Here is a 12,742-nt window from a genome sequence, read left to right as displayed (position 1 = left end):
GGAGAGTGAGGACTATGTATATCTGTAGGCATAAAGACAAATATTTAGAATGTAGTTAGGGATTTACTGATTTAGTAAAGTAATGGTTGTAGCTTTTTCTTAAGGATTTGTGACTGAGCTAGCCCTGTATATTTTGTTCTTTCTCAATACTAGTCATACATTCCCACCTGTTTAGCAGGTTTTATAGTCCAATTAGGGATCTGTTGTTTACGGCCAGGTTTGATATCAGAGGTAGAAATTGCAAACAGCCTAAATATCCTTCAAACAGATGAGTAGATATGAAAGCGTGGTACATATACACTATGGAATACTATTTCCCTGTAAAGAACACTGAAATCTTGGACTTTTCAGGTAGATGAATGGAAAACAATAAAAGGTTATATTGAGTGAAGTGACCCAGACTCCAAATGACACATATTCTTTCTCATTGGAGGCTCCGAGCTTCATATATTGAGATGTGAGTATATATCCTGGAATAAAAAGGAAAAGTTAAAAACTACAAAAGTAAAAAGAGGCCATGGTCAGAGCAGGAACATGGGAGAGCAATGATAAATGAAAGGCAGAATATAAGAGATCTTATTGAACAACAACAACAAAAAAAATGACAGGTGAGAGAGTGGCAAGGAAGATAAACACAGAATAAAGAGGTCAGAGACTAAAATAAAAGCAATGGTACCTGAAAATACAGTAAAGAATTGCAACAACAAACTTTATAAAAGATAGTCTATAATACATATAAACATGTATGTTTGTGTGTGTGTGCATGTGTGTATGTGTGTGTGCCTATGTGAGCATATATATTTTCTTATCTAGGCTAAGAATTCTTCCTCCAGGAGCCAAACCTCTAAACAGACCCAATACCCTACATTTGGAAAGCCCCCTGTTGAGTTGTTCATTAGGGTTGTCCAAGAGGCTCCTGAAATCTTACAGGCTATTGCTATTGCATTTTTTGAACCCAGAGATGATAGATAAGTCCCTTGTGTTGAATACACCTGCATTTCAAAGACAGGGCCCAGAGGCTTCTGAGCTGAACAGACCTGAGTTTCTTCTATGGGACTAGGTTTCATGGTACCAGAAGTTGTTAGCAAGACTGCAGATGTCAGAAGTTCCAACAGTCCTAAACAGTTATGAAGCCAAGGATCACCTCATCTTTATGAGAAACTGTTATTTAAAAAAATCTATTTATGGATATAAAACACACAAACACACACAAACACATGTACACACTCACACACAAAGGCATACAAACAGTTATAATAAACAATCACTCTATAGGGAGTGTAACCTAAGGGTGAGAATGTCTATTTAGATCTCAGACTGCTGCATACATATTCTCTTATCATGAATAAGTAGAGGGAAATGTTAAATATATATATATATATATATATATATATATATATATACATATATGAAAAGAGATAATGGGAAGCTATTCATATGGGTACATGAAAAAGCCCTATATGTGTTTTCTCTGAGAAAAAAAAGTTTCCACAATAATCAATGTGTGTAAGAATCTTAACGTCTAGCCGGGCAGTGGTGGCGCACGACTTTTATCCCAGCACTCGGGAGGCAGAGGCAGGCAGATCTCTGTGAGTTCGAGGCCAGCCTGGTCTACAAGAGCTAGTTCCAGGACAGGAACCAAAAGCTACGGAGAAACCCTGTCTCGAAAAATAAAAAAAAAAAATAGAATCTTAATGTCTATGATGATAAATGAGTACATTAACACTTTCAAGAACCACTGCAATCAAATAGAAAAACTCCTTTTTAAAATAAGTATTTATTCCTAACTGAGTTCATGAAAGTTTTAATTTAAAAATCACACAAAAATGTAAAAGAAAATGTTGACTTTTTAATGACAACATTCTGATACATGATTTTCTAGAAGAAAACCAAAAACCACTGCTTTTCCAACCATTTAATGTTGTTTTTTTCAACTGCTGTTGACATACTATTCCATGTAACATGTTTGGAGGTGTAGGATGTTCTTCATATTTCAAGGATAGATAAAGATAACCTCAAATGGATGTGTACTTTTTACAGAAAAGAGTATAAAGAGATCATCCCAAGACACAGAAAGTAAGGAATTCAGTTTATTGACATAGTGATTTCAGGGGGATGAAGGATTCTTAGTTGGCAGCAATGGTGTTCTTAATCCAGGTAACATAGTTGCAGACCTTGGTGTACACACCAGGGAGATTCTTCTGGGCACAGCCATAGCCCCAGGAGACAATGCCCTGGAGTTGTCCATTGCAGACCACAGGGCCACCAGAGTCACCCTAGGATAGAGGCATAAAGTGTTTAACAAAGGGGCATATAGAATAGACTACATTCACTCTGACCTGTAGATACAATTCTAGCCTCCTTGGATCTTCATTTTTTATTCAATCCCTCATTCTTTCTAATGTGTTGAAATGATAGCTGAAATAGACCTCTTCCTTTTTTCATGGAACCACGAGAGGAAACTTCCTGACCCACACACTAGGCCAATCCACTCCCACTCCTGGGAAACCAAGATATTTATATAAGAAGGGAGCCAATTACCTGGCAGGAATCTTTGCCTCCCTCCAGGTAGCCAACACAAATCATGTTACTGGTTATCTGTCCAGGGTAGGCTGATTGACAGGCAGACTGAGACAGTATTGGGGCATTCAGGCACTGGAGCAGGTCTGGGTTGTTCACTTTGAGGAAAAGAGAAAAAGGAATGTGAGAGAGACCAGGCTAGGGTTCAATATTTCAGTGTTGTCTGGTGTAACCCCTGAAGCTGCCATTGAAGAGGCACTAGAGTCTCCCTTGGATAGACTGGTACAGAAGATTACAGTGTTTTCTTCAAGATATTAAGAATCGTCATTGACATCTTTCTTGGAACTAATGATAGTACATTCTGCAATTATCCTGTTTACATTCTGGAATAAGATCATTCTGTAGGTCAATGCCTCTTGTGATCATCATAGAACCTTGTGTTTACTGGGTTCTTCAATGCACTTATGGCCTAGAAGCCAATCATTTATGTGTAGAATCTGGCTTAGTTCTCAAAAGATGTGGATGAAGTACTCACCACCAGAGCTCAAGGTGTTGCCCCAGCCAGAGATGAGGCACTGAGTGCCAGCACCTGCACAGGAGGTGGGCAGAGCTACAGTGGCCACTTGGGCATTGAGGGTCACAGGGGAAGCAAGCTTGATCAGCATGATGTCATTGTTCAGGGTTGAGGAACTGTAGCTTGGATGCTTGATGATCTTGGAGGCAGTGACAAACTGCTCAGTGCCTTCCGTGACTTTGATGTTGTGTTCTCCCAGTCTCACTTGGATGCGGCTGTTGGAAAGAAAAGACATGGCAGAAAATTCCTATCCATTACCTCAGATACTCCAGGTTATGTAACCCTTTTAACTGGATAAGTCTAAAGATGGGAGAGGTCTAGTTTAATGTCACAAAAGTAGCCGATGTGTGATGTGGAAGTACCAGCTTGAAATCCAAATTCCTCTCTAATTCTAGGACAAGTCATATGAGCAGATGAAAACTGCTCACCAACCAACGGTTCCCCTATGGATGCACACCATCCAATAAAAAGGTCTAATGGTTGGCAGCAGATACACACACATGCCTTTAGTCCCTCACTCAGGGACAGAGGCAGGAAGATCTCTGAGACCAAGGCCAACGTGGACTGCAGAGTGAGTTCTAGGACAGTCAGAACTTCGCAGAGAAACCCTATTGCAATAAAAACAAACAAAAAATAATAGCTTGAATCATGCAACTATCGCACCTCAGAACTTGCTTTGAATTTTAGCAATCTGGGTTCATTTCTGGACTTTCTGAATTAGATTCTGGATGACCCAGATTCATGATCAGATGAGAAAACCTCTTGTAATGAAACTGACTCTGGGTTTTCTCTGTATAATGAAATGAATTGAAATAGACAGTTTGAGCTCATGGCCTGTGTCTTCTTCACTGTGTCTTCTCAGTATGCCCTAGGTGTGAGGAGGCCAAGGGGACAAGTATGACATTAGAATTCCAGATGTTACTTTGCTATTTCTACAGATGGCACCTCTTCCCAAGTCTACTATCCCCAATCATAGCTTCATTCTCTCCCATTTATAAAATGCAGATATTGTCCTATGTTTTTACAAACCTCCAATCACCCTTTTACAATCCTGGGACTTAAAAACCAATACTGTATTGCTGTGGGACAATGGTCTTGTACTCTGTTGATTGTCTAGTAGCCAGGCAGGAAGTATAGGTGGGGTGATCAGAACAGGAGAATTCTGGGAAGAGGTAAGTCTTAGTCTACAGTTGTAACCCAGACACAGAGGAAGCAGGATGAGAATGTCTCACTGATAAAAGGTAACAAGCCACATGGCTAACACAGACAAGAATTATGAGTTAATATGAGGTGTAAGTGTTAGTTAATAAGAACACCTGAGCTACTAGCCCAAGTCATTTATAATTAAATTAATATAGACATCTTTATATTTCTTTGAGACTGAACAGCTGTGGGGACTGGGCATGATAGAAACCTCTTTCAATACTACATGTTGCTGAGCAACATGATTTATAGAAATTCTGAAATTACAGGGACTACATATAAAACATTTAAGGACCAAAATAGTAGAAGTATCACAGGAATGCAGTTGATTTTGACAACTAGTTGGATTTTATAGCTAAAATATTATTTTTTTATGTTCTCCCGAGGAACTTCTGTCCATGTCTCAAATGATAATGAATATATTAAATAGTCTTTAAATTCCAAAAAGGCTTACAAATACTCTAGAAAATTCTATTTATCTCCCTGCTGCTATGTACTTATCGCCCAGTGTAATGATGTGAAAGCCTTTTTGTGATTTCATGTTGATTCTTAAATACCTCAGTTGAAGCCTGATCTAATCCCATTCCCTTAGAAACGTCACATGTGTTCTGTAAAGACAGAGCTCATCACTTACGACATGTAGCAATGAGCTGCAGACACCACCCATTGGTTATTGATGAGGGAGCCTCCACAGAAGTGGTAGCCAGCATTCAGAGACACCTGGTAGGGGACAGAATTCTTCTGGCAGGTGTAACCTCCAACGATCTTATCATCATCGTCAACAGGGAAAGCAACTTTAGTAGAAAAGAAGAGAGAAGACAATTCATCAAGATACTGGAAATTGCAGTCCTCAGTCCTGTGTCAACCTTAAGCTAATTAGGAATCCTTATTTATTACAGAAACTAAAGGCAAACAGGCAACATTAGGCCTATAGTGTCTTATGAGAGTTTATAATACAGAGCACTGTTCATAATACAATAGAAAGATTCTCTGTAAATAACAGTGTTCTGATGGGTTACAAGGCACAGGGAAAGGTATGACCTCAGAATGCAGGAATGGGGCAAAGGTATTGTGGTCTGATCCACTACTTGCTTTGACCTCATTTTCATAATTCATTGATACTCCTTTGTCTAACAAAGGTTAAGGGAATTACGATATTTGAAATTATTTTGAAAATTATCCTGGGTATGTAGAGGTCAATATGCCAAAGGGGTTTTATAGTTCAGTCTATGTATTAAGGCCTTATGTAGGATACAGGGATAAAATGGTATTGACCAAAATCATTGATTTTTAACCTTGATTGCATGTTTATAAATCTTAATAAAATTTCAGCATTTAATACGTATTAATAAATAACAATATATAATAGAAATTATAATATATTAAATTCCAAAGTTTTAAACCTAGTACAACAATTTATATATTTCCATCATAATACAAAGTGAGTGCTCCAGACAAAAAGGCCAGAACTTTAAGATATTGATCCCCAGTAAAATGAAGTTTTCAACTTTCAAATTTAGAATATTTATCTGTAAAGATATTTGTGGCTCAGTTATCTCCAAACTGTTCATACGGTTCACTTCATGGAACCTCCACATGCTTTCCATTTCTAGATTTTGGCATCACATAATAAACAACAGTATAGGGTGTAAGAAAGATGAAGCTTACAGAGAATTCAGAAAATACAGATGTAGAGCTGCTGTAGGAAAACAGGGGTCATTGGAATATGATAGAAGAAAACAGCATCTGTATTAGTGGGGCTCGTGGCCTCTAGGATAGAGAAGAGTAGGACCTGGGTTAAGGCACTGAACTCACCAGCAGCTCCCACAAGGGCCAGGAACAGGAGTGCACTCATCTTGGCAGAAGGTAGTGAGTGCCTGGGGAGAACTGGCATTTATACTGTGCTGGAGGAAGAAGGAGGTATAGAGGGGAGGTGCCCCACTGCCCTTTCCCAAGCACACCTGTGGGTTTCCCCTTCCTAGATCATGCATTATCTCTGCTTTATTTGTCCATTCTGTGGGTAGGTGAGGAACATGTGATAAGGAAACTTTTCTTCTTGGTGAGGTGAACAGCTGATTCTTGAAAGGAAGCCAGGATGCAAAAACAGTAGAACCACAGACTATGTAGCTGGGTCTTCCTAGGCTCATATAAAGACATTAGATGGTTGAGCACAATCATGGTCCTTAGACATACCCAAATATGAAAGAAACTTAATTTCAGGAAGACCTACTAAAGGTAGTTAAGTGGGTATTCAGAGGTCAGAACCCTCTGAGAAGAATTACATTGTTTCTGTATCTAATAAATATAAGCTGAAGATTCTTATCTCTAGAATAATATATCATATAGAAAGGTCATTTTCCAGGGCTTTGTTAATCAGAATTAGAGAATTCATGACAAATGGATGAATGTACTTGCTCAAAACCACTGGCTTTCACCCGCCTATCCTCTGTAACAAGGCCCATACCTAGCAAGAGATTTGAAGTATAAAGGATAAAGTCTGAATAGGAGCTTCCTCAGTGTGTCCCAAAGATAGACCAATAAATTTTCCTTTCGTCTGTGTCATGACCTTTGACTCTCACTGGTTATGCTTTTATGGATACAGTTTGAGCTTTTTCATGATTATATTAATTTATATCTGCATAAAAATTAATACTTCCCTGTTATCTAGAATTAGGCAGTTGAAATAGAAATGCATTCTCCAGATGAGGCAAGAGAAAGGCCTTAAACAATGGTTACTCTGACTTCTGTTCAAAATATATTATCATCTAGAAGATCAGTGAGTTCTAAAAAAAACCCCACAAGTCCCAGTCTTGAAATTTATTGAGAACTAAACTGCCAGAAAAAGTGCATTGAAAAATGGTGTGAGATTATATCTAATTTATCATACAACTTGAGGAACCCTGTTGTAGGATCTATTTAATATTTAATTAGTCTGATGCCAGTGTTGTGGAGGGACAAGAACAAGCAAATTTCATGACTGAATTCTCTAAGTTGTAGAAAAAAACATTCTAGAGGTGCTTATAAGAGTGTAAAAATCTGAGTTCAGCATCTTGTGATTGGTTTTGATATACTAGGTATGCAGAATGTTGAAAGAAAAGGATACCAGCATGTACTGGAGAAAACAACCTGGAGAGGCCTGTTAAATATCTTTGTACCCACTCCTAGCATGACTAGCTCAGCTGCACAACAGAATTAGTACTTTGAGCTCTCACCTCTATACTCTAAATGTTATAAAATGGCCCATGGGGACATGCCTGAGTGGAGTACTATTTTATTTCTAAAATACCTTGTAGATTTTCAAGACGTTTTACAGAAGAGACATGCATTACATTTCCTATGTAAGGAGCCTCATTTCTTTTTAAAAATTCTTTTATGGTGAAGTATGAAGAAAGCATTATTTCTAATTAGTAAGAATGGATAGTACATTGACTCAGATGGATTTATTTTTGATTTTGCAAGAAAATATCTAAAATTGGCATAAGGTTTCAAGATATGGAAACTCATGTGAAGTATCAAACTTGTCACAGGTGGCATGCAAACAGGTACTGCCAAAAAGCCCATGGGCCTCAGGAAACAAGGTAAACATCTGGCTCCTCTTGCCATTTTTCCCTTGGCACTATGTGAACACCAAATTTATATTTTCCTGGCACTAGGTCTTAGAACCTTACTTTATCATGACCCACCTGTGCCATGTATAATACAGGGGCACATATTTTGGACTTCATGTCCAGATGATAGAGTGTGATGGTATCATTATTTTTAGCTTGAATAGTAAGAAAATTTTCTGCAATATTGGTAAATTCAATTGTAAAATTGGTGTTTTACTTTTTTGCCTGAAGTATTTTAATGCTACTGGTTTGGAGGAAAATGTCAGATATTTCTTCTAGTATCTCAATATTCCACTATATACTAACCAGGTGGCCACAACAGGATTATCCCTAATGATTATGGAAAATCATCTTAGCTAGAGGGATGGTTACATCCCTTGATCTCACTATGACCCTATCTGTAAAGCAATATTTAAGTGTATGGCATATCAGGGTTCTATAGCTAGAGCTTGAATTTTAGTCACTTTATATTTGTGCTACTATTTATGAACTGAGGTCAGCTTTCTCCAGGCCATCAGGGATTATAGTTTAAAAGACTACTGTGGTTCATAACTATTTTTTATGCTCTATACTGAGGCAATTAGTGTAGATTCACAAAAAACAGCTGTTTACACTCCAATTGAAAGTCTGTGCTATTCCCGAACCTATTCATCCTAAATTTAAATTCCTTTGTCTCTTTCTCTAAAACATTCTTAGTCCCCCGTCAATTTTTGTCAGGTCAATGACTGCATTTCGACTTTGGAAACAGTGGTTCATTTCTCAGTGTGCACTTCACAATCAATTAGAATCTTTATGAACATAATATTTATCCTACCCTTCTGCACTTCTAGACAATCAGGTGGCCATTACGGTTTGGAATTAAGGTTTTTAAGTTTATGCGACAGCTAGTGTAAAATAGAGCACTGGAATTATATTCTATACTGGTAAACTCGGACAAGAGCTGTTTGCCTTGCCCTTGACTATATTTGCTTCCATGTCATGAAAGAGGCAGATAACAGATACTGTTGTCTCATTTTCAGATTTGAAGACTCTACATCTCTGAACAGAACTGACTTCTTCATAAATGACAGCCATACCTCCTTCCTCTGAAAATTGAGTTTTTTTCCATTATATTGCTTCAAAATGGAGTGTTTCTAAATTTTCTATAGTTGAATAATGGGATTAAAAATATATTTTCTCTATATGCTCACAGGTAAGTAAAAACTTCACCCCCATCAAGAAAAATTCTCTTTGTAACAGATAGTTATCACTACAGAAAACCATAACCAATCAAAATGCAGAATTATGAAGGCCAGTCACAGTGGATATCTGCAAACAGACTAAACACCTAAGGCTCTGAGAATATTGCAGAAGAGGAGGAGGAAAAACTCTAAAGCCAGAAGAAGAGGATACTTGTGTAAATTATTTTCTATAGTAATGTCAGTAGCTATGCCCACAATTCCTCACTAACATTACTTCTCAAATAAGACTTGAACAAATACTAGACTATTTGGCATGCCAAAGTAAATAGGAAAGAAATGATGACTCAAACCTACACAAAGAACCATAAACACTCAAGCAAAGCTAGAAATGGGAGAAGTGGTCTTCCCTAGAGAATAACATACTAATTGGTTGTCCAGTGCCAAATGAAAAGCCCTGAAAACATACATACAAGGAACATTTATAAACTGATAAGGTTATCGTAAGGAATATAAAATGCATGTATATAGACACATATAAAAATGAAAGGAGAAGTCGGGCGTTGGTGGCTCACGCCTTTAATCCCAGCACTCGGGAGGCAGAGGCAGGCGGATCTCTGTGAGTTCGAGACCAGCCTGGTCTACAGAGCTAGTTCCAGGACAGGCTCCAAAGCCACAGAGAAACCCTGTCTCGAAAAACCAAAAAAAAAAAAAAAAAAAAAAAAAAAAAAAAAAAAAAAAAGAAAGGAGAGACCATGAGTTTTAAGGAGAAAGGGAAAGGATAAATGTTATAACAATATTATAATCTCAAAAATTTTAAAAATTATTTTATTTCCATCCATTTGCATGAAAAATTCAAGATGTCATTTGTTTTTTTCAAATGTTTATAAATTCTATTTTTAATAATGATTTCAAAAATATATTGAGGATTAAAATAGACAAATACTCTGCTGTAAGGGATTATACAATGAAGACAGACTATTAAATCTTTAACTCACTAAAATAATTCTGATTGGTTTAAAATACTATGTGGTTTTTTTTTGTGAAGTGTTTGTGAGTTTGGAGTAGTCATTTTTTTAAATTAAAGGGATAGTTTATGAAGAAAGTATGGAATATATACACATAAGAGTACTACGCTGCGGTAAAATACAATGACTTCTCGAATTTTGCATGCAGATGTCATTGTTTTTTACCGCAGCGTAGTACTCTAATATGTATATATTCCACACTTTCTTCATCCATTCTTCCATTGAAGGGCATCTAGGTTGTTTCCAGGTTCTGGCTATTACAAATAATGCTGCTATAAACATAGTTGAACAATACTTTTGTAATATGATAGGGCATCTCGTGGGTATATTCCCAAGAGTGGTATTGCTGGGTCCAGGGGTAGGTTGATCCCAAATATCCTGAGAAACCACCACACTGCTTTTTAAAGTGGTTGCGCAAGTTTGCTTTCCCACCAGCAATGGATGAGTGTACCCTTTATTCCACAACCTCTCCGGCAAAGGCTATTATTGGTGTTTTGATTTTAGCCATTCTGACAGGAGTAAGATGGTATCTCAAAGTTGTTTTGATTTGCATTTCCCTGATTGGTAAGGAGGTTGAGCATGACCTTAAGTGTCTTTTGGACATTTGAACTTCTTCTGTAGAGAATTCTCTGTTCAGTTCAGTGCCCCATTTTTTAATTGGGTTAATTAGCATTTTAAAGTCTAGTTTCTTGAGTTCTTTATATATTTTGGAAATCAGATCTTTGTCTGTTGTGGGGTTGGTGAAGATCTTCTCCCAGTCAGTGGGTTGCCTTTTTGTCTTAGTGACAGTGTCCTTTGCTTTACAGAAGCTTCTCAGTTTCAGGAGGTCCCATTTATTCAATGTTGCCCTTAATGTCTATTGGTTTCTAACCATAAATAAAGGACATTGATTCTATAATTTGTGATCCTAGAGAAGCTAAAGAAGAAGGTGAACCCAAAGAAAAAAATATAGTCATTCTCCTGGATATTGGAAGTAGACAAGATTGCTGGGCAAAAATTGGGAACTTGGTGGTGGGGTGGGATGGGTGTTAAGAGGAAATGGGGAGAGAAAAGTAAGAAGGGGAATATGGGAGGAGCATGGGGGAATGGGATGGTTGGGATAAAGGAAGGGTAGATATGGGAGCAGGGAAGTATATATCCTAATTAAGGGAGCCATCTTAGGGTTGGCAAGAGATTTAACTCTAGAGGGGCTCCCAGGTGTCCAGGGAGATGTCCCCAGTTAGTTCCTTGGGCAGCTGAGGAGAGGGAACCTGAAATGACCCTAACCTATAGCTATACTGACGAATATCTTGCATATCACCATAGAACATTCATCTGGTGATGGATGGAGATAGAGACAGAGACCCACACTGGAGCACCGGACTGAGCTCCCAAGGTCCCAATGAGGAGCAGAAGGAGGGAGAACATGAGCAAGGAAGTCATGACCAGGAGGGGTGCACCCACCCACTGAGACAGGGGGGCTGATCTATTGGGATCTCACCAAGGCCAGCTGGACTGTGACTGAAAAAGCATGGGATAAAACTGGACTCTCTGAACATGGCTAACAATGAGGGCTGATGAGAAGCCAAGAACAATGGCACGGGGTTTTGATCCTACTTCATGTTCTGGCTTTGTGGGAGCCTAGCCAGTTTGGATGTTCACCTTCCTAGACCTGAACGGAGGTGGGAGGACCTTGGACTTTCCACAGGGCAGGGAAACCTGACTGCTCTTTGAACTGGAGAGGGAGGGGGAGAGAAGTAGGGGGAGGAGGAGAAGGATGGGAGGAGGGGGAGGGAAATGGGAGGCTGGGAGTAGGCGGAAACTTTTTTTTCTTTTTCTCAATAAAAAATAAAAAATAAAAACAAGGCCAGCTGAACTGTGACGGAAAAAGCATGGGATAAAACTGGACTCTCTGAGCATGGCGAACAATGAGGGCTGATGAGAACCCAAGGACAATGGCATGGGGTTTTGAACCTACGTAATGTGCTGGCTTTGTGGGAGCCTAGCCAGTTTGGATGTTCACCTTCCTAGAAATGCACGGAGGGGGGAGGACCTAGGACTTACCACAGGGCAGGGAAATCTGACTGCTCTTTTTGCTGGAGAGGGAGGGGGAGAGGAGTGGGGGGAGGGCGAGAAGGGTGGGAGGAGGGGGAGGGAAATGGGAGGCTGGGAGGAGGAGGAAATTTGTTTTTTTTTTCTTTTCTCAATAAAAAAAAAGTTAAAAAAAAAGAGTTGCTGGGCAAGAAAATGTTCTTGCCTCAACTGCTGACAGTATACTGTCTAAATTGTACAAGAAGGACACAAAAGAAAGCAACCACAAAATTTGCCAAGAGAAGGCAGGAAAGCCCTTCAAAATTTCCTACTTCTGAGAAAAGGCTACCTGATATTCTGGGCTGGCAGGCTGAAGATGGATGCTACAATATCACAGAGGAAACTCTGATGACTTTGCAGGGAGTCAAATGTTTCTGTCATTGTTTAATTTTGGAAATTGTTGTCTCTAAACTTCATATTTACTGAGGTAATATTATTTCCTTTTTAGGTTTCTGATGGAGTTGATGACTAGATATTTATAGTTATAGCCATAGCTTTTCTTCTTACCAAAATCAGAAAAGAAACTCACAAACAGGTTACTAAGTGTTTAAGTTTGAAAGA

At 38.6% G+C, this 12,742-nt stretch overlaps 1 protein-coding gene and 1 gene segment (V, D, J or C); both read right to left on the bottom strand.

The window, feature by feature from the left end:
- Window positions 1-12,742, bottom strand: part of LOC121435425 — a 289,312-nt gene that overhangs the window by 144,127 nt on the left and 132,443 nt on the right.
- Window positions 2,127-6,152, bottom strand: LOC121435429 (anionic trypsin-2-like). The gene is made up of 5 exons (XM_041634745.1): window positions 6,113-6,152; window positions 4,932-5,091; window positions 3,056-3,309; window positions 2,542-2,678; window positions 2,127-2,276 (listed from the first exon to the last, which is right to left on the bottom strand). The coding sequence occupies exons 1-5, from the start codon at window positions 6,150-6,152 to the stop codon at window positions 2,127-2,129; spliced, it is 741 nt and encodes a 246-aa protein (XP_041490679.1).

This window comes from Microtus oregoni, unplaced genomic scaffold, assembly GCF_018167655.1.
Source record: "Microtus oregoni isolate MIOR12 unplaced genomic scaffold, Mior012 000046F_ref0000063, whole genome shotgun sequence".
In the NCBI taxonomy this organism is placed as follows: Eukaryota; Metazoa; Chordata; class Mammalia; order Rodentia; family Cricetidae; genus Microtus; species Microtus oregoni.
This window is presented reverse-complemented; position numbering and strand designations above follow the sequence as displayed.

Bases quoted from the DNA above. Each gene is read 5' to 3' on its own strand.
- LOC121435429 (XM_041634745.1), bottom strand. From the start codon at position 6,152: ATGAGTGCACTCCTGTTCCTGGCCCTTGTGGGAGCTGCTG. The intron at 2,679-3,055 runs GTGAGTACTTCA...TTTTCCTCAAAG, and splicing joins CAACACCTTGAGCTCTGGTG to TGAACAACCCAGACCTGCTC. The intron at 2,277-2,541 runs GTAATTGGCTCC...CCTCTATCCTAG, and splicing joins GAGGCAAAGATTCCTGCCAG to GGTGACTCTGGTGGCCCTGT.